Source organism: Tachyglossus aculeatus, chromosome 1 (genome assembly GCF_015852505.1).
Source record: "Tachyglossus aculeatus isolate mTacAcu1 chromosome 1, mTacAcu1.pri, whole genome shotgun sequence".
Classification (NCBI taxonomy): Eukaryota; Metazoa; Chordata; class Mammalia; order Monotremata; family Tachyglossidae; genus Tachyglossus; species Tachyglossus aculeatus.
The window spans coordinates 53,412,852-53,434,388 of record NC_052066.1 but is presented as its reverse complement, the minus strand read 5'-3'; the positions used below and the strand labels follow the sequence as shown (position 1 = coordinate 53,434,388).

The 21,537-nt window shown below is 46.9% G+C and overlaps 1 protein-coding gene across 2 annotated transcripts in view; it reads left to right on the top strand.

Annotated features, from left to right (window-relative positions):
- The first annotated feature begins 2,365 nt into the window (after positions 1–2,365).
- The window catches only part of MFN1 (mitofusin 1), a 49,272-nt gene continuing 30,100 nt past the window's right edge, over positions 2,366–21,537 (top strand). The window contains exons 1-3 of one of the 2 annotated variants that reach the window (XM_038743667.1): positions 2,366–2,410; positions 13,132–13,253; positions 17,491–17,626. In XM_038743667.1, coding sequence (XP_038599595.1) covers positions 13,139–13,253; positions 17,491–17,626 — 251 coding nt within the window. In that variant the 5' untranslated portion in view covers positions 2,366–2,410; positions 13,132–13,138. Of the gene's footprint in view, positions 2,411–11,769; positions 11,846–13,131; positions 13,254–17,490; positions 17,627–21,537 lie in introns of those variants that run through there. The other variant, XM_038743762.1, reaches the window with a different exon arrangement.

The following is a 21,537-nucleotide window of genomic DNA, read 5'->3' as shown; positions in this document are numbered from 1 at the left end:
GATACAAGGGGATCAGGTTGTCCCACGTGGGGCTCACAGTCATCATCCCCATTTTACAGATGAGGTAACTTTGGCTCCGAGAAGTTAAGTGACTTGCCCAAGGTCACACAGCAGACATGTGGCGGAGCCGGGATTCGAACCCGTGACCCCAGACTCCAAACCCCGGGCTCTTTCCACTGAGCCATGCTGATTCACATCATATACACAGTATATATTATATACACAGTATATATTATATACTATTATGTATATATGTATATATGTACATATATGCATATATGTACATGTATACATATACACACATATACATATGTACATATATACATCAATCAATCAATCAATCGTATTTATTGAGTGCTTACTGTGTGCAGAGCACTGTACTAAGCGCTTGGGAAGTACAAGTTGGCAACATATAGAGACAGTCATCATCATCAATCGTATTTATTGAGCGCTTACTGCGTGCAAAGCACTGTACTAAGCGCTTGGGAAGTACAAGTTGGCAACATATAGAGACAGTCCCTACCCAACAGTGGGATCACAGTCTAAAAGGGGGAGACAGAGAACACAACCCAACATACTAGCAAAATAAAGTAAATAGAATAGATATGTACAGGTAAAACAAATAAATGAATAGAGTGATAAATATGTACAAACATATATACATATATACAGGTGCTGTGGGGAAGGGAAGGAGGTAAGAAGGGGGGGGATGGAGAGGGGGACGAGGGGGAGAGGATATATGTATATAATATGTATAATATGTTGCCAACCTGTACTTCCCAAGCGCTTAGCACAGTGCTCTGCACACAGTAAGCGCTCAATCATCAATCGTATTTAATAAATACGCTCAATAAATATGAATTTTTAGACTGTGAGCCCACTGGGAAGTACAAGTTGGCAACATCTAGAGACAGTCCCTACCCAACAGTGGGCTCACAGTCTAAAAGGGGGAGACAGAGAACAAAACCAAACATACTAACAAAATAAAGTAAATAGAATAGATATGTGCAAGTAAAATAAAGAAATAGAGTAATAAATATGTACAAACATATATACAGGTGCTGTGGGGAAGGGAAGGAGGTAAGATGGGGGGATGGAGAGGGGGACGAGGGGGAGAGGATATATGTATATAATATGTATAATATGTTACCAACTTGTACTTCCCAAGCGCTTAGCACAGTGCTCTGCACACAGTAAGCACTCAATCATCAATCGTATTTAATAAATACGCTCAATAAATATGAATTTTTAGACTGTGAGCCCACTGTTGGGTAGGGACTGTCTCTCTATGTTGCCAGCTTGTACTTCCCAAGCGCTTAGCACAGTGCTCTGCACACAGTAAGCGCTCAATAAATACGATTGATGATGACTCTATTTATCTATTTATTCATTTTATTTGTACATATCTATTCTATTTATTTTATTTTGTTAGTATGTTTGATTTTGTTCTCTGTCTCCCCCTTCTAGACTGTGAGCCCACTGTTGGGTAGGGACCGTCTCTCTATGTTGCCAATTTGTACTTCCCAAGCGCTTAGTACAGTGCTCTGCACACAGTAAGCGCTCAATAAATACGATTGATGATAACTCTATTTATCTATTTATTCATTTTATTTGTACATATCTATTCTATTTATTTTATTTTGTTAGTATGTTTGGTTTTGTTCTCTGTCTCCCCCTTCTAGACTGTGAGCCCACTGTTGGGTAGGGACTGCATATGTTGCCAATTTGTACTTCCCAAGCGCTTAGTACAGTGCTCTGCACACAGTAAGCGCTCAGTAAATACGATTGATGATGACTCTATTTATCTATTTATTTATTTTATTTGTACATATCTATTCTATTTATTTTATTTTGTTAGTATGTTTGGTTTTGTTCTCTGTCTCCCCCTTCTAGACTGTGAGCCCACTGTTGGGTAGGGACTGCATATGTTGCCAATTTGTACTTCCCAAGCGCTTAGTACAGTGCTCTGCACACAGTAAGCGCTCAGTAAATACGATTGATGATGACTCTATTTATCTATTTATTTATTTTATTTGTACATATCTATTCTATTTATTTTATTTTGTTAGTATGTTTGGTTTTGTTCTCTGTCTCCCCCTTCTAGACTGTGAGCCCACTGTTGGGTAGGCACTGTCTCTATATGTTGCCAATTTGTACTTCCCAAGCGCTTAGTCCAGTGCTCTGCACACAGTAAGCGCTCAATAAATACGATTGATGATGATGATTGATGAATGAATGTTGCCAGGAAGGAGGGGGCTCAGTCCTGAGCGGGCCGCCCTCAGTTAAGATGGCGCCGGCGGGAGGCGCACTTCCGGCCGTGCCGCCCAATAGGAGGGCGGGCCCGCGCGGGGCACCGGAAGTGGCCGGGTTCGGCTCGGCTCCGGCCGGACAGCAGGGACGCCGGGACGCGGTGAGGGCCGGCGCGCGGGCCGGATCGGACCGGATCGGACCGGATCGAACCGCCCCTGGGCCGCTGGGGGGAGGGGGAGGGAGAGGGAGGCCCTTCTCAAGGACACCTCAGGGGGCCTGAGGAGGGAGGCTGAGGCGGGGGTGGGGGGGTGGGGAGGGACCGTCTCTCTCGGGGGCCGACTTGGACTAATTAAGCGCTTACTACAGTGCTCTGCACGCGGGAAGCGCTCAATAAATAGGAGTGGATGAATGAATGAATGGAGGGAGGGAGGCTGAGGGGGCGCCGTGTGAGCCCGTCGTGAGGGAAGGACCGGCTCTATCTGGGGCCGACTTGGACTTCCTAAGCGCTTACTACACTGCTCTGCACCTGTATATATGTTTGTACATATTTATTACTCTATTTCTTTATTTATTTTACTTGTACCTATCTATTCTATTCATTTTATTTTGTTAGTATGTTCGGTTTTTGTACCCTGTCTCCCCCTTCTAGGCCGTGAGCCCACTGTTGGGTAGGGACCGTCTCTAGATGTTGCCAGCTTGGACATCCCAAGCGCTTAGTCCAGTGCTCTGCACACAGGAAGCGCTCAGTAAATACGATTGATGGATTGATCGATTGCACACAGGAAGCGCTCTGTAAATAGGAGTGACGGAATGGAGGGAGGGCGGCCGTGGAGGCCGAGGAGACTGAGGAGGGAGGCTGAGGGGGCTGTGTGAGCCCGTCGTGGGGGAGGGGCCGCCTCGATCCGGGGCCGGCTTGGACTAACTAAGCGCTTACTACAGTGCTCAGCACACAGGAAGCGCTCAGTAAATAGGAGTGAGGGAATGAATGGATGGAGGGAGGCTGTGGAGGCCGAGGAGACTGAGAAGGGAGCCTGAGGGAGCTGTGTGAGCCCGTTCTGGAGAGGGACCGTCTCTCTCGGGGGCCGACTTGGACTAACCAAGCGTTTACTACAGTGCTCTGCACACAGGGAGCGCCCAATAAATAGGAGTGAAGGAATGAATGAGTGGAGGGAGGGAGGGAGGCCGAGGAGACTGTGGAGGAAGGCTGAGGGGGGCCCTGTGTGAGCCCGTTCTGGGGAGGGACCGCCTCGATCGGGGGCCGACTTGGACTAACTAAGCGCTTACTACAGTGCTCTGCACACAAGAAGCGCTCAGTAAATAGGAGTGCAGGAATGAATGAATGGAGGGAGGGAGGCTGTGGAGGCCGAGGAGACTGAGAAGGGAGCCTGAGGGAGCTGTGTGAGCCCGTTCTGGAGAGGGACCGTCTCTCTCGGGGGCCGACTTGGACTAACCAAGCGCTTACTACAGTGCTCTGCACACAGGAAGCGCTCAGTAAATAGGAGTGGAGGAATGGGTGGAGGGAGGCTGAGGGGGGCCTGTGTGAGCCCGTTCTGGGGAGGGACCGCCTCGATTTGGGGCCGACTTGGACTAAGCGCTTACTACAGTGCTCTGCACACAGGAAGCGCTCAGTAAATAGGAGTGAAGGAATGAATGGAGGGAGGGAGGGAGGCTGTGGAGGCCGAGGAGACTGAGAAGGGAGCCTGAGGGAGCTGTGTGAGCCCGTTCTGGAGAGGGACCGTCTCTCTCGGGGGCCGACTTGGACTAACCAAGCGCTTACTACAGTGCGCTGCACACAGGAAGCGCTCAGTAAATAGGAGTGGAGGAAGGAATAAGTGAGTGAATGGAGAGGGGGAGGCCGAGGAGACTGTGGAGGGAGGCTGAGGGGGGCCTGTGTGAGCCCGTTCTGGGGAGGGACCGCCTCGATCTGGGGCCGACTTGGACTAACTAAGCGCTTACTACGGTGCTCTGCACACAGGAAGCGCTCAGTAAATAGGAGTGAAGGAATGAATGGAGGGAGGGAGGGAGGCTGTGGAGGCCGAGGAGACTGAGAAGGGAGGCTGAGGGGGCTGTGTGAGCCGTTGTGGGGGAGGGACCGCCTCGATCTGGGGCCGACTTGGACTAACTAAGCGCTTACTACAGCGCTCTGCACACAGGAAGCGCTCAGTAAATAGGAGTGGATGAAGGAATGAGTGAGTGAATGGAGAGAGGGAGGCCGAGGAGACTGTAGAGGGAGGCTGAGGGGGGGGCTGTGTGAGCCCGTTCTGGGGGGTGGGGGGCGTCTCTATCTGGGGCCGACTTGGACTAACTAAGCGCTTACTACAGTGCTCTGCACACAGGAAGCGCTCAATAAATAGGAGTGAAGGAATGAATGAGTGGAGGGAGGGAGGGAGGCCGAGGAGACTGTGGAGGAAGGCTGAGAGGGGCCTGTGTGAGCCCGTTCTGGGGAGGGACCGCCTCCATCTGGGGCCGACTTGGACTAACTAAGCGCTTACTACGGCGCTCTGCACACAGGAAGCGCTCAGTAAATAGGAGTGAAGGAATGAATGGAGGGAGGGAGGGAGGCTGTGGAGGCCGAGGAGACTGAGGAGGGAGGCCGAGGGGGCCGTGTGAGCTCGTTGTAGGGTAGGGACCGTCTCTCTCGGGGGCCGACTTGGACTAACTAAGCGCTTACTACAGTGCTCTGCACACAGGAAGCGCTCAGTAAATAGGAGTGAAGGAATGAATGAGTGAATAGAGGGAGGGAGGGAGGCTGTGGAGGCCGAGGAGACTGTGGAGGGAGGCTGAGGGGGCTGTGTGAGCCCGTTGTTGAGGAGGGACCGTCTCTATCCGGGGCCGACTTGGACTAACCAAGCGTTTACTACACTGCTGTGCACACAGGAAGCGCTCAATAAATAGGAGTGAAGGAATGGATGGAGGGAGGCTGAGGAGGGAGGCCCTGATGGCCAAGGAGACTATGGAGACTGTGGATGGAGGGAGGCTGAGGGGGCTGTGTGAGCCCGTTCTGGGGGAGGGACCGTCTCTCTCTGGGGCCGACCTGGACTAACCAAGTGCTTACTACAGTGCTCTGCACACGGGAAGCGCTCAGTAAATAGGAGTGGAGGAATGGGTGGAGGGAGGCTGAGGAAACTATGGAGGGAGGCTGTGGAGGCTGAGGATGCTCTGCACACAGGAAGTGCTCCATAAATAGGAGTGAAGGAGTGGATGGAGGGGGGCTGAGGAGGCCCAGGAGACTGTGGAGGGAGGCTGAGGGGGCTGTGTGAGCCCGTTCTGGGGGAGGGACCGTCTCTATCTGGGGCTGACTTGGACTTCCCAAGCGTTTACTACAGTGCTCAGCACACAGGAAGCACTCAATAAATAGGAGTGAAGGAATGGATGGAGGGAGGCTGAGGAGACTGTGGAGGGAGGCTGTGGAGGCCCAGGAGACTGTGGAGGGAGGCTGAGGGGGCTGTGTGAGCCCGTTGTAGGGGGGGAGGGACCATCTCTATCTGGGGCCGACTTGGACCAACCAAGCGCTTACTACAGTGCTCTGGACACAGGAAGCGCTCAATAAATAGGAGTGAAGGAATGGATGGAGGGGGGCTGAGGAGACTGTGGAGGGAGGCTGTGGAGGCCCAGGAGGCTGAGGGGGCTGTGTGAACCCGTTGTGGGGTGTGGGGGGGAGGGACCATCTCTATCTGGGGCCGATTTGGACCAACCAAGCGCTTACTACAGTGCTCTGCACACAGGAAGCGCTCAATAAATAGGAGTGAAGGAATGGTTGGAGGGAGGCTGTGTAGGCCCAGGAGACTGGAGGGAGGCTGAGGGGGCTGTGTGAGCCCGTTGTGGGGCAGGGACCGTCTCTATCTGGGGCCGACTTGGACTTCCCAAGCGCTTATAACAGTGCTCTGCACACAGGAAGCGCTCAATAGATACGATTGAATAAATAAGCGCTTAGGCCAGTGCTCTGCACACAGTAAGCGCTCAGTAAATACGATTGAATGAATAAGCACTTAGGCCAGTGCTCTGTACACAGTAAGCGCTCAGTAAATACGATTGAATGAATAAGCACTTAGGCCAGTGCTCTGCACACAGTAAGCGCTCAATAAGTACGATTGAATGAATGAATAAGCACTTAGTCCAGCGCCTTGCACACAGTAAGCGCTCAATAAATACGATTGAATGAAGAAATACGATTGAGTGAATGAAGGAATACATGTTCTGTTTGTTTTCTGTCTTCCCCATCTAGACTGGGAGCCCGTTGTGGGGGAGGCACCGTCTCTAGATGTGGACGACTTGGACTTCCCAAGCGCTTACTACAGTGCTCTGCACACAGCGCTCAATAAATACGATTGAGTGAATGAATGAATAAGTCCTCAGTCCAGTGCTCTGCACACAGTCAGCGCTCCGCAAATACGATTGAGTGAATAAATACGATTGAGTGAATGAAGGAATGCATGTTTGTACATATTTATTACTCTATTTTACTTGTACAGATCTATTTATTTTATTTTGTTAGTATGTTTGGTTTTGTTCTCTGTCTCCCCTTTTTAGACTGTGAGCCCGCTGTTGGGTAGGGACTGTCTCTATATGTTGCCAGCTTGTCCTTCCCAAGCGCTTAGTACAGTGCTCTGCACACAGTAAGCGCTCAATAAATATGATTGATTGATCATGGCATCAATCAATCTGTTGTTGTTGTTAATGTTCTGTTTTGCTGTCTGTCTCCCCCTTCTAGACTGTGAGCCCGTTGTTGGGGAGGGGCCGTCTCTAGATGTGGACCACTTGGGCTTCCCAAGCGCTTAGTACAGTGCCCCGCACACAGGAAGCGCTCAGTAAATACGATTGAATGTCATATCTATTCTATTTATTTTATTTTGTTAGTATGTTTGGTTTTGTTCTCTGTCTCCCCCTTTTAGACTGTGAGCCCACTGTTGGGTAGGGACTGTCTCTATATGTTGCCAATTTGTACTTCCCAAGCGCTTAGTACAGTGCTCTGCACATAGTAAGCGCTCAATAAATGCGATTGATGATGATGATGATGATGATGACCGAATGGAGGAAGGCTGAGGAGGCCTGAGGGAAGGGCGGCCCAGGGAGTTTCCCATTCCAGCCGACCCCTCCTCCTCCCCGTCCTCCTCCTCCTCCTCCTTCCCCCCAATTCGAAGTGGGTTCATTATTATTATTACTATTATTATTATTATTATTATTATTATTATTATTATTATTATGGCGTTTGTTAAGCGCTTCCTCTGTACCAAGCACCGTTCTAAGCGCCGGGGGAGGTACAAGCGAAGCAGCGTGGCTCAGTGGAAAGAGCCCAGACTTTGGAGCCAGAGGTCAGGGGTTCAAATCCCGGCTCTGCCAGTTGTCAGCTGTGTGACTTTGGGCAAGTCACTTCACTTCTCCGGGCCTCAGTTTCCTCATCTGTAAAATGGGGATGAAGACTGTGAGCCCCCCCCCGTGGGACAACCTGATCTACTTGTAACCTCCCCAGTGCTTAGAACAGTGCTTTGCACATAGTAAGCGCTTAAGAAATGCCATCATTATACAAGGCGATCAGGTTGTCCCCCATGGGTCTCACAGTCTTTAATCCCCATTTTACAGAGGAGCAGACTGAGGCCCAGAGGAGTGTAGTGACTTCCCCAAAGTCACACAGCCTTCCCAGACTGAGCCCCCCTTTTCCTCTGCTCCCCCTCCCCTCCCCATCGCCCTCCCTTCTGCTCTACTCCCTTCCCTGCCCCACAGCTCTTGTGTGTATATTTATGCACGTATTTGTAATTCTACTTATAATAATAATAATAATGATAGTTACTTATTTTATTAATGATAAATGATAATTTTAATGATAAATGATACTTATTTTATTAATGATGTGCACATATCTATATTTATATTGATGCCTGTCTACACGTTTTGTTGTCTGTCTCCCCTTTCTAGAGTGTGAGCCCGTTGTTGGGTAGGGATTGTCTCTATTTGTGGCCGAATGGTTATTAAGCGCTTACTATGTGCAAAGCACTGTTCTAAGCGCTGCGGAGGTTACAAGGTGATCAGGTTGTCTCACGGGGGGCTGCAGTCTTCATCCCCATTTTACAGATGAGGTAACTGAGGCCCAGAGAAGTGAAGTGACCCGCCCAAAGTCACACAGCTGACAGTCGGCAGAGCCGGGATTCAAACCCATGACCTCCGACTCCAAAGCCCGGGCTCTTTCCACCGAGCCACGCTGCTTCTCAGGTGTACTTTCCAAGCACTTAGCACAGTGCTCTGCACACAGTCAGCACTCAGTAAACCCACTCTTCTAGACTGTGAGCCCACTGTTGTGTAGGGACCGTCTCTATATGTTGCCAACTTGGACTTCCCAGGCGCTTAGTACAGTGCTCTGCACACAGTAAGCGCTCAATAATATGAATGAATGAATAAATACGGTTGAATGAATGATTGAATGGAGGCAGGATTAGAACCCCGGGCCTCTGACGCCCAACGCTGCTTCTGTGCTGGCCTGTGAGGAGAGAGCTATGGTTGGGTGTCTCTCCCAGTTCTCCCAGCCCTGGCTGCTGGGCCTGGTTAGTGGAATAATAATAACAACACTGATGGTATTTGTTCATTCATTTATTCAATCGTATTTATTGAGAAGAAGAATGGCGTTTGTTAAGCGCTTACTATGTGCAAAGCACTGTTCTAAGCGCTGGGGGGGATACAAGGTGATCAGGTTGTCCCACGTGGGGCTCACAGTCATCGTCCCCATTTTACAGATGAGGGAACTGAGGCTCCGAGAAGTTAAGCGGCTTGCCCCAGGTCACACAGCAGACGTGGTGGAGCCGGGATTCGAACCCACGACCTTTGTTAGTATGTTTGGTTTTGTTCTCTGTCTCCCCCTTTTAGACTGTGAGCCCGCTGTTGGGTAGGGACTGTCTCAGTAAGTGCTTAGTACAGTGCTCTGCACACAGTAAGCGCTCAATCAATCAATCGTATTTATTGAGCGCTTACTATGTGCAGAGCACTGTACTAAGCGCTTGGGAAGTACAAATTGGCAACATATAGAGACAGTCCCTACCCAACAGTGGGCTCACGGTCAGTAAATGCGATTGATTGATTGATTGACCTTGAGCACTTACTGTGTGCAGAGCACTGGACTAAGCGCTTGGGAAGTACAAGTCGGCAGCATTCATTCATTCATTCCATCGTATTTATTGAGCGCTTCCTGTGTGCAGAGCACTGTACTGAGCGCTTGGGGAGTACAAGTTGGCAACATATAGAGACGGTCCCTACCCAACAGCGGGCTCACAGACAGAGACCTGTATATATATGTTTGTACATATTTGTTACTCTATTTATTTATTTTACTTGTACATATCCTATTTATTTTATTTTGTTAGTATATTTCGTTTTGTTCTCTGTCTCCCCCTTTTAGACTGTGAGCCCACTGTTGGGTAGGGACCGTCTCTCTATGTTGCCAACTTGTACTTCCCAAGCGCTTAGTCCAGTGCTCTGCACACAGTAAGCGCTCAATAAATACGATCGATGATGATGATGAGAGACGGTTAAGTGCTATGTGCCAACCACCTTTCTAAGCGCAGGGATGGATACGAGGTCGTCAGGTTGCCCCACGTGGGGCTCACAGTCTTAATCCCTGTTTTCCAGATGCGGTCACTGAGGCTCAGAGAGGTGAAGCGGCTTGCCCAAAGTCACACAGCAGACAAGGGGCAGAGTCAGGCTGCTTTGTAGTGACCCCCCGTTGTCCTCGTCCGTCCCTGGGCACCCCCTGGCCGGCGGGGGCTTGGGGGGGGCCCAGACCAGAAGCCCCCGTCACGGGGTGACCCCGGGGGTGGGGGGTCCACTCCCTTTTGGCAGGGGTTTCTGACCCCGCAACTTAAAAAAAAAACCCAAATACTATTTTTTAACCGCTTACCACGTGGCAGGCCCTGTACTAAGCGCTGGTGTAGCTATGAGCTATGACTGAGCCCCCTCCTTCCTCTCCCCCTCGCCCCCCCATCCCCCCATCTTTCCTCCTTCCCTTCCCCACAGCACCTGTATATATGTATATATGTTTGTACAGATTTATTACTCTATTTATTTACTTATTTATTTATTTATTTATTTATTTATTTATTTATTTATTTATTTATTTATTTATTTATTTTGCTTGTACATATCCTATTCATTTTATTTTGTTAATATTTTGGTTTTGTTCTCCATCTCCCCCTTTTAGACTGTGAGCCCACTGTTGGGTAGGGACCGTCTCTATATGTTGCCGACTTGTACTTCCCAAGCGCTTAGTACAGTAAGCGCTCAATAAATACGATTGATTGATCGATCAGGTGGGGCACAGTCCTTGTCCCACGTGGGACAACCTGATTACCTTGTATAATTATAAGTGTGGTATTTGTTAAGCGCTTACTATGTGGCAGGCACTGTGGAAAGAGCCCCGGCTTGGGAGTCAGAAGTCGTGGGTTCTAATCCCGGCTCCGCCCCTTGTCAGCTGTGTGACTTTGGGTGAGTCACTTCTCTTGGCCTCAGTTATCTCATCTGGAAAATGGGGATGAAGATTGTGAGCCCCACATGGGACAGCCTGATAACCTTGTATCATCCCAGCGCTCAGAACGGTGCTTGGCACATAGTAGGCACTGAACAAATACCATCATTATTATTATTACAAGGTAAGCAGGTGGGACACAGTCCTTGTCAATCAATCAATCAATCGTATTTATTGAGCACTTACTGTGTGCAGAGCACTGTACTAAGCGCTTGGGAAGTACAAGTTGGCAACATAGAGAGACAGTCCCTACCCAACAGTGGGCTCACAGTGTAGAAGGGGGAGACAGAGAACAAAACCAAACATATTAACAAAATAAAATAAATAGAATAGATATGTACAAGTAAAATAAATAAATAAATAAAGTAATAAATATGTACAAACATATATACATATGTCCCACATGGGACAACCGGATTACCTTGTTTAGTAGTAATAATTTAACTTCTTACGTCACTTATCTTATCTTAGCCTCAGTTACCTCATCTGTAAAATGGGGATTAAGACTGTGAGCCCCACGTGGGACAACGTGATCCCCTTGCATCCCCCAGCGTTTTGAACAGTGCTTTGCGAATAGTAAGCGCTTTAGAAAAAACTGTGGTATTTGTGAAGCCCTTACTGTGCGCTGTACTAAGCGCTGGAGTGGACGCAAGCAAATGGGGCTGGACACGGTCCCCGTCCCACATGAGGCTCGCGGTTTCAAATCCCCACTTTACAGATGGGGGAACCGAGGCACAGAGAAGTGAAGTGACTTGCCCGGGGTCACACGGGAGACAAGTGGAGGAGCGGGGGTTAGAACCCAGGTCCTCTGACTCTCAGGCCCGAGCTCTTGCCAATTTGTACTTCCCAAGCGCTTAGTACAGTGCTCTGCACATAGTAAGCGCTCAATAAATACGACTGATGATGATGATGCTTCTCCCTGTCGTTGCCCCCAGTAATACAGTTTGGTAATGCCTTCTCGCCCCGCAACGAACTTAGAAGAACCCAAAGAGATTTGTTTCCTCCAACCCTCAAAACTTCCAGCCATCGAGCATATTCTCCTTCGACTGCTCCTCGTTTTTCCACCGTCTTAGTGGTGACTTTCCAATTGTAAATATTCTGGACTATCCTTTATGTTTTTGTTGTCCTTTTAGGAAAGTTCGAATGTTCGTCTAAAGTGTTATTAAACCAATTGATGCTATTTAGGGAGCACTTCCTGCGTGCAGGGCACTCTCCCAAGTGCCTGAAAGACTGCAGTAGAGTCGGTCCATACGCTACCAGCCCACAAGAAGTTTGCAATTTAGTTTTTGTGTGCTAAAATAGTTTTCTTCAACTTTCCCGTGTCTCTGAGCGGCTTTTATTCCCGTGACTGTAAATGGTGACCCCTCCGATTAAAGGAGGTATAATGAAAGATCACTCGAGGAGTGCTGCATTGTCAGTACTATGAGGCCCCCTTGATTTTAAAAACCCACGCAATCCTCTCACCTTCCTTTATTTTATTTTTTTTTTTTGTGAAGAATTGGAAACGATTTGGCCACTCCCTTTTTCTTAGGGGAAGAGCGCATTTTCCCTTCCCCACAGCACCTGTATATATGTATATATGGTTGTACATATTTATTACTCTATTTTACTTGTACATTTCTATCCTATTCATTTTATTTTGTTGGTATGTTTGGTTTTGTTCTCTGTCTCCCCCTTTTAGACTGTGAGCCCACCGTTGGGTAGGGACTGTCTCTATGTGTTGCCAATTTGTACTTCCCAAGCGCTTAGTACAGTGCTCTACACATAGTAAGCGCTCAATAAATACGATTGATTGATTGATTGATTTTGGGAAAAGGGTTATGCCTCTTACCATAAATGAAAATGGTACATCTTGAACATTCTATTTCAGTGTGAAACACTTAACGTTTAATCCTTAAATAGACAGAAGTACCTTTTCTCCCTTCCCACGTTTGGAAGTCTGGATGGACGTATTGTAGACCCACTTGCCAGCACATCAATCAGTCAATCAATCGTATTTATTGAGTGCTTACTGTGTGCAGAGCACTGTACTAAGCGCTTGGGAAGTACAAGTTGGCAACATATAGAGACGGTCCCTACCCAACAGTGGGCTCACAGTCTAGAAGGAGTCTGAACCAGCCCATGGTTCACAAAACACTGTCCCAGACATTTAAAACTCGCTCCACTTATTCTTGTGTTTATGCTCACTTTTAAGCAGTAAAAAGTACTCCTTGCCTAATTGCCGAAGTTACCCCTTCCATTATTCTCAGGTAACAAATTACAGTTTGTGAGAATGGTGTTTTCATTCTTCCAACACTGCAATATGAAAAAAGTGTTTTATTTTCCGCCATCACCTCCGTTCTTTTTAATTATTAATATTATTATTGTTTCCGCAGTTTCAGAATGGCAGAGAACACAACTTCTCCACTGAAGCACTTTGTGCTGGCTAAAAAGACGATTACTGCGATCTTTGACCAGCTACTGGAATATGTCACTGAAGGAGCAGATTTTGTTGAAGGTTAGTTTGCTCACAAGGTCTTTTAAATATCAGTGTAGCAAGACTTATTCCTGTTAAGGTTTGGCTTGCCCTTGGGCACGGTGCATTGGAGGCTCGGTAAAGGCTTTATTTAGAGGTAGGTAGATTCTTTGAACTTGTGCCTAGTCTTTTTATTTAGTATTTTGGAAAAATAAAATCAGCCAGAATATTGTTAATCGATTTTTCATTTTCAATTCATCTTCAAGTTTTTTTTAAAGAAACAAAATATTGCCGATAGATGCTATCATAATAATAATAATAATGGTAGTTGTTAAATGCTTACTATGTGCCAAGCACCGTTTTACACGCTGGGGAAGATATGAGTTTATCAGGTTGGACACAGGCCCTATTCCACATGGTGCTCACGCTCTTATCCCCGTTTTACAGATGAGGTAACTGAGGCACAGAGAAGTTTTAAGTGATTTACCGATGGTCACACAGCCGGCGTTTGGCGGGGCTGGATTTAGCCAGGTCCTTTTGACTCATCAATCCACTAAGCCACGCTGCTTCCAGATATTTGAGTGGCTTCTATGTGCCTGGAACTCTACTAGATATGTTGATAAGCGCTTAGTACAGTGCTATGCACATAGTAAGCGCTCAGTAAATACGATTGATGATGATACAGATAACAGAAAGACATGTTCTTTGCCTGAACAAAAGTTGCATCAACTATAGACACTTTGTATGTTCATTCATTCATTCATTCAGTCGTATTTATCGAGCGCTTACTCTGTGCAGAGCACTGTACTGAGCGCTTGGAAAGTACAATTTGGCAACAGAGACGATGCAGAGAAGCAGCGCGGCTCAGTGGAAAGAGCCCGGGCTTTGGAGTCAGAGCTCAGGGGTTCAAATCCCGGCTCCGCCAATTGTCAGCTGTGTGACTTCGGGCAAGTCCCTTAACTTCTCTGGGCCTCAGTTCCCTCATCTGTAAAATGGGGATTAAGACTGTGAGCCCCCCGTGGGACAACCTGATCACCTTGTAACCTCCCCAGCCCTTAGAACAGTGCTTGGCACATAGTAAGTGCTTAATAAATGCCGTTAAAAGAAAAAGAAAGAAACAGTGGGCTCACAGTCTAGAAGGGGGAGACAGACAACAAAACAAAACTTAAGGAATTGGGAAAACAAATTCTGATACATTTTGGTGATTTTCGTCAAATGCAAAAGACAAAAAAAACCCTGCCAGTTTGCCTAGGTTTGTAATTTAGAGTTGTGGCTTTTTTCCTCTTAGATTGGATTAATCAATCAATCGTATTTATTGAGCACTGTACTAAGCGCTGTACTAATGCCGGGGGTGGAATGGAGTGAAAGTGGGATAACGGAGCAAGATGAAGAGGATAGTGAGACATGAGAGCTCGATAATGGAGGAACAGTATTCATTCATTCATTCATTCAATCGTATTTATTGAGCACTTACTGTGTGCAGAGCACTGTACTAAGCGCTTGGGAAGTACAAGTTGGCAACATATAGAGACGGTCCCTACCCAATAGTGATAAGGAGGTGAAGAAAGAGAGACAGAGACCCATTAATAATCACTGTTCCTTAAAGGCTGGACGAATTATGTGGATTTTCCATTGTTCTTGGGCCTCAGTCCCCACTTCGCACAAAAATTTGTCCAAAGGCAGCTTTGTTACCACAGTGCTTTGCACACAATAGGCGTTCAGTAAATAAAATTGATGGATTCCCTGCCGCAAGGCCAGTCATGATGTCATCATCTCCATTACCGTCTAAGCAGATAGTTCAGAGTTCCCTTAATCTGTAATCAGAGAAGCAGGGTGGCTCAGTGGAAAGAGCCCGGGCTTGGGAGTCAGAAGTCATGGGTTCGAATCCCAGCTCCGCCACTTGTCTGCTGTGTGACTCTGGGCAAGTCACTTCACTTCTCTGGGCCTCAGTTACCTCATCTGGAAAATGGGGATGAAGACTGGGAGCCCCCCGTGGGACAACCTCGTTACCTTGTCTCTACCCCAGCGCTTAGAACAGCGCTTGGCACATAGTAAGCGCTTAACCAATACCACCATAATCTTCTTGTGGGCAGAGAATGTGTCTGCTAATTCTGTTGTTCTCTCATAAGTACTTAGTATGGTGCACTGCACATAGTAAGCGCTCAATAAGTACGATTGATGATGATGATGATGATAGTAAGCACCCCATAAATATTGATTGATGTGAGCCCGCTGTTGGGTAGGGGCCGTCTCTCTATGTTGCCAACTTGTACTTCCCAAGCGCTTAGTACAGTGCTCTGCACACAGTAAGCGCTCCATAAATACGTTTGAATGAATGAATATGAAGGCACTAGAGACTCCCAGGACCTTGCTCGATCCACGGTGCCAGGCTGCTTCTACAGTAGGAGCCAGTAGGCATCGTGTTGGGGTGCCTGGTGTCTGAGGGACGGTGCGATCAGTGTCGTGCCCGGGTTAGTAGATGCCACTAAGCATTTCCAGGTAGTGAAATTCCAAAAGGAGAAGCGGCGCGGCTTCCTGGAAAGAGCACCAGCCTGGAAGTCAGAAGGCTGTGGGTTCTAATCCCGACTCCGCCACTTGTCAGCTGTGTGGCCTCGGGCAAGCGACTTCACTTCCCTCTGCCTCAGTTCCCTCATCTGTAAAGACTGTGAGCCCCGCGTTGGACAACCTGATTACCTTGTATCCACCCCAGCGCTTAGAACGGCGCTTGGCACATAGTGAGCGCTTAACAAATGCGTTTTTTATTAAAAAGACAGAGATAAATTGCAGGAAGACCCCATCTAGCTAAGAGACCAGAGAATGGGAGATGATCTTACATGGTAGCAAGAGTAGGGTAGTACGTATTGGGGGAAAAAAACTAGAAATTACTACTACCCGATGATGGGCTCAGAACTTTGTCATAATTCAGGGGAAACATCCTGAAGTCATTGTCGGTGGCTTCTTTCTTTCTTTTTTTTAAGTTATTGGGCCAAGGTGAGGAGCAGCTTGACCTAGTGGGTAAAATATGAGTCTGGGAATCTGAAGGACCTGGTTTCTAATCCCCGCTCTGCCACTTGCCTGCTGTGTGACCTTGGGCAAGTCACTTAACTTCTCTGGGCCTCAGGTACCTCATCTGTAAAATGGGGATGAATAATAATAATAATAATGGCATTTATTAAGCGCTTACTGTGTGCAAAGCACTGTTCTAAGCACTGGGGAGGTAACAAGGTGATCAGGTTATAATAATAATAATAATAATGTTGGTATTTGTTAAGCGCTTACTATGTGCCAAGCACTGTTCTAAGCGCTGGGGTAGATACAAGGTAATCAGATTGTCCCATGTGAGGCTCACAGTTTTAATCCCCATTTTACAGATGAGGGAACTGAGGCCCAGAGAAGTTAAGTGACTTGCCCAAGGTCACACAGCTGACAAGCGGCGGGGCCGGGATTTGAACCCCGGACCTCTGACTCCAAAGCCCGGGCCCTTTGCACTGAGCCACGCTGCTTCCCACAGGGGGCTCCTAGTCAATCCCCATTTTACAGGTGAGTTAACCGAGGCACAGGGAAGTGAAGTGACTTGCCCAAAGTCACATAGCCGACAAGTGGCGGGGCCGCGATTTGAACTCATGACCTGTGACCCCAAAGCCCAGGCTCTTTCCTCTGAGCCACGTGACTGTGAGCCCCAAGTGGGACAGGGACTGCGTCTAACCTGATTAGCTTGTATTGACCCCAGCACTTAGTACAGTGGCTGGCACATAGTAAGCACTTGACAAATACCATTAAAATAAAAAAGAAAAGGTGAGAAGGTGCCCAAAAGGATATAGGGATGTGGGCATCTCATATTTTCTGCCTCTTAAGATACATTATTTATAGGGTGATCAGGGAAATGGAGATTCTTTTTAAAAGGAAAATATAAAGGCATAGAGGGGAGAAGTTAGGGTTGTTGGGTGTTGTGTTGCTGTACCTGAGGATGGATTGCAGGGAGACTGGCCATTACTCCGGGATCTGTGGCATCCTGCTGGGTGGGATGAACTGTTCCCCCGACCCTGTGATAGCATTTCTCCATCAATCAATCCCTTGTATTTATTGAGCACTTCCTGTGTGCAGAACACTGTACCAAACTTGTGGGCAAGTAATATACAATTTCTGTTTTGAAATTTCCTATCAGTAAAGTAAACACGATTTGAAACGCAGTCCTGTCCTGTGGAAATCATTTGAAATGTCACTATCCTAAAAATAGGCCTTGTCTCTTTTTGGTGCTAATGTCTTCACGCCGTCACAGAGACGTATAAGAATCCTGAACTCGAACGGGTTGCCACCGAGGAAGATCTGGCGGAGATTCAGGGCTATAAATATAAGCTGTCCATAATTGGAGAAGTACTGTCCCGGAGACATATGAAAGTAGCATTTTTTGGCAGGTAATGGGTTAAGTTTCCACTTCCTTTGAATGACTGTCTTAGGTGGATGTGTATAAATATGTGTGTGGTGTGGACCCTAGTATAAATAGAGGTCTCTAAGAATAGATATAATATTGATTCATGAGGCTAAAATAGATGTCATGCCATTAAAATAACTCTTAAAGCGTTTATTCCCAGATTTGAATGTCACATGTCCCTTGATTTCTCCATCTGTGAAACGGAAACCCAGTGCGTAGTAATGACTGTATTGCAGAAGAGTGAAAGGATATTACTAAATTACAGGTTTGGAATAGGGTGCTTGTGTCTATCGCTGGAATAATAATAATAATAATGGGTATTTGTGGTATATAATTGTAAGGCTTCTCCTCTTTTCCCTGGCTCACCCTCCCTTCCATGTTCTTTGTGCATGTAGATGTCCTTTGGACATTTGCTATTTGCCCCAACCCCATAACACTTATGTACACATCTTTAAACTATATATTATGAATTACTTGTCTATTTGTATTAAGGTCTGTCTCTCATTCATTCATTCATTGTATTTATCGAGCACTTACTGTGTGCAGAGCACTGTACTAAGCTCTCCTTCTAGACTGTCAGTTCGTTGTGGGCAGGGAATGTCTGCTATTGCTGTTGTACCGTGCTCTCCCACTTGCTTAGTACAGTGCTCCGCACAGAGTAGGTGATAAATAAATACCGTTGATTGATATATATTAAGTGTTTATTGTGTGCCAGGCACTGTTCTGAAGTGTGGGGAAGGTACAAAATGACCAGGTCCTGGAGAGATGAGATCAGGGTGACTAGAGCAGCCTGGGTTCAGGCTTCCCAGAAGGGCAGGGACAGCTCAGGGAGACAAGGCCAACTTGTTCATTCATTCATTCATTCAATCGTATTTATTGAACGCTTACTGTGTGCAGAGCACTGTACTAAAGCGCATGGGAAGTACAAGTTGGCAACATATAGAGACGGTCCCTACCCAACAGTGGGCTCACAGTCTAGAAAGGGGAGACAGACAACAGAACAAAACATATTAGCAAAATAAAATAAACAAAATAGTACATTTGTACAAGTAAAATAGAGTAATAAATATGTACAAACATATATACATATATGTATATTGAATGAATGAATGAAAGGGGAGTTGTGGAGCAGGTCCAGCTAGGGTTGTGTCCCAAGGGGTTGTGGTGCGGCGGGCCCTCGTGAGGCCATGTCCTACTTGCGTTGTTGGCTTGGACTGGTTGATGCTGTCCCACGTTTTAACTGGGTAACCTCCCGAAGGCAGCTGAGCTATTTGGTGAGTCTCATTCATTCATTCATTCGTTCATTCAATCGTATTTATTGAGCGCTTAATGTATGCAGAGCACTGTACTAAGCGCTTGGGAAGTCCAAGTTGGCAACATATAGAGACGGTCCCTACCCAACAGCGGGCTCAAAGTCTAGAAGGGGGAGACCGACAACAAAACAAAACATATTAACAAAATAAAATAAATAGAATAAATATGTACAAGTGAAATAAATAGAGTAATAAATATGTACAAACGTATATATACATACATATATACACACATCCTAACCGGACCTTGCACTCATCTTCTCCAAAGGCCTGCATCTTCAGTGCAGCCGATCGGGACCTGACATTCTCATTGTTGTGTTCCTCACTCACATGCGTCTGACGGGATTATTAAATACCATCATCATCATCAATCGTATTGAGCGCTTACTATGTGCAGAGCACTGTACTAAGCGCTTAATAATAATGGCATTTATTAAGCACTTACTATCTGCAAAGCACTGTTCTAAGCGCTGGGGAGGTTACAAGGTGATCAGGTTGAACCACGGGGGGCTCACAGTCTAATCCACATTTTACAGATGAGGGAACTGAGGCCCAGAGAAGTGAAGTGACTTGCCCAAAGTCACACAGCTGACAATTGGCAGAGCTGGGATTTGAACCCGTGACCTCTGACTCCAAAGCACATGCTTTCCACTGGGCCACGCTGCTTCTCAATACCAGAGTACAGCTTTCTTGTGCTGTCGTTGAGTGGTGGATAGAGCACAGGCTTGGGAGTCAGAAGGTTGTGGGTTCTAATCCTGGCTCTGCCATTTGTCTGCTCTGTGACCTTGGGCAAGTCGCTTCATTTCTCTGGGCCTCAGTTCCTTCATCTGTAAAATGGGGATTGAGACGGTGAGCCCTTTCCGGGGACAGGGACTCTGTCCAACCTGATTTGCCTGTATCCACCCCAGTGCTTAATACAGTGCCTGGCACGTAATAATAATAATGATGGGATTTGTTAAGCATTTACTATGTACAAAGCACTGTTCTAAGCGCTGGGGAGGATACAGGGTGATCAGATTGTCCCACGTGGGGCTCACAGTCTTCATCCCCATTTTACAGATGAGGTAACTGAGGCACAGAGAAGTTAAGTCATCAGTCGTATTTATTGAGCGCTTACTGTGTGCAGAGCCCTATACTAAGCGCTTGGGAAGTACAAGTTTGCAGCGTATAGACAGTCCCTACCCAACAGTGGGCTCACAGTCTAAAAGGGGGAGACAGAGAACAAAACCAAACATACTAACAAAATAAAATAAATAGAATAGATATGTACAGGTAAAATAAATAAATAAATAAATAGAGTAATAAATATGTACAAACATATACATATATACAGGTGATGTGGGGAAGGGAAGGAGGTAAGATGGGGGGATGGAGAGGGGGATGAGGAGGAGAGGAATCAATCAATCGTATTTATTGAGCGCTTACTGTGTGCAGAGCACTGTGCTAAGCGCTTGGGAAGTACAGGCTAGCAACCTATAGACACAGTCCCTACCCAACAGTGGGTTCACAGTCTAGAAGGGGGAGACAGAGAACAAAACCAAACATACTAACAAAATAAAATAAATAGAATAGATCGGTACAAGTAAAATAAATAAATAAATAGAGTAATAAACATGTACAACCATATATACATATATACAGGTGCTGTGGGGAAGGGAAGGAGGTAAGATGAGGGTGATGGAGAGGGGGACAAGGGGGAGAGGAAGGAAGGGGCTCAGTCTGGGAAGGCCTCCTGGGGGAGGTGAGCTCTCAGTAGGGCCCTGAAGGGAAATGTGAGTTGCCCAAAGTCACACAACTGACAATAGGCGGAGCCGGGATTTGAACCCATGACCTCTGACTCCCAAGCCCGGGCTCTTTCCATTGAGCCACGCTGCTTCTCTGGGCACATAGTAAGCCCTTAATAAATACCACCATTGTTCATTCATTCAATCGTATTTATTGAGCACTTACTGTGTCGTTATTACTCTAGTGTATATGGAATTACACAGTTGCTCTCAACCTCCCTCCCTTCTCCCCTTCCTCCCTGTGTGCGTTTATACGCTCTCTCTCTCTCTCTACTACAAGAAGCAGCATGGCTTAGTGGAAAGAGCATGGGCTTGGGAGTCGGGAGGTGGGTTCCAATCCCAGCCCTGCCACTTTTCTGCTGTGTGACCTTGGGCAAGTCACTTCACTGCTCTGGGCCTCAGTTACCTCATCTCTAAAATGGGGATTAAGACTGTGAGCCCCACGTGGGACAACCCGATTACCTTGTATCTACCCCAGCACTTAAAAGCGTGCTTGGCACATAGTAACCGCTTAACAAATACCATCATAATTATTCTTAAGACTATTCTCCATCCTGGAACTCCCTGTTCTCTGCCCCACCAGACCACAGCACGGTACCCACCACTTAGGGAGTGCTTGAAATGTCTCATGTTTTGCATATAAAGTTGAAAGATTATAATCATTTTATGTTCAGTGAAACATGAAGACCTGGTGAAATTCAAAATTCATAGGTCTGAAAATAAAATGGACTTAAGCAGTTGAACGAAGCTACTTATTCAGACTCAGTACCTGTAGATAGCCTTGAAAGTTTGTCAGT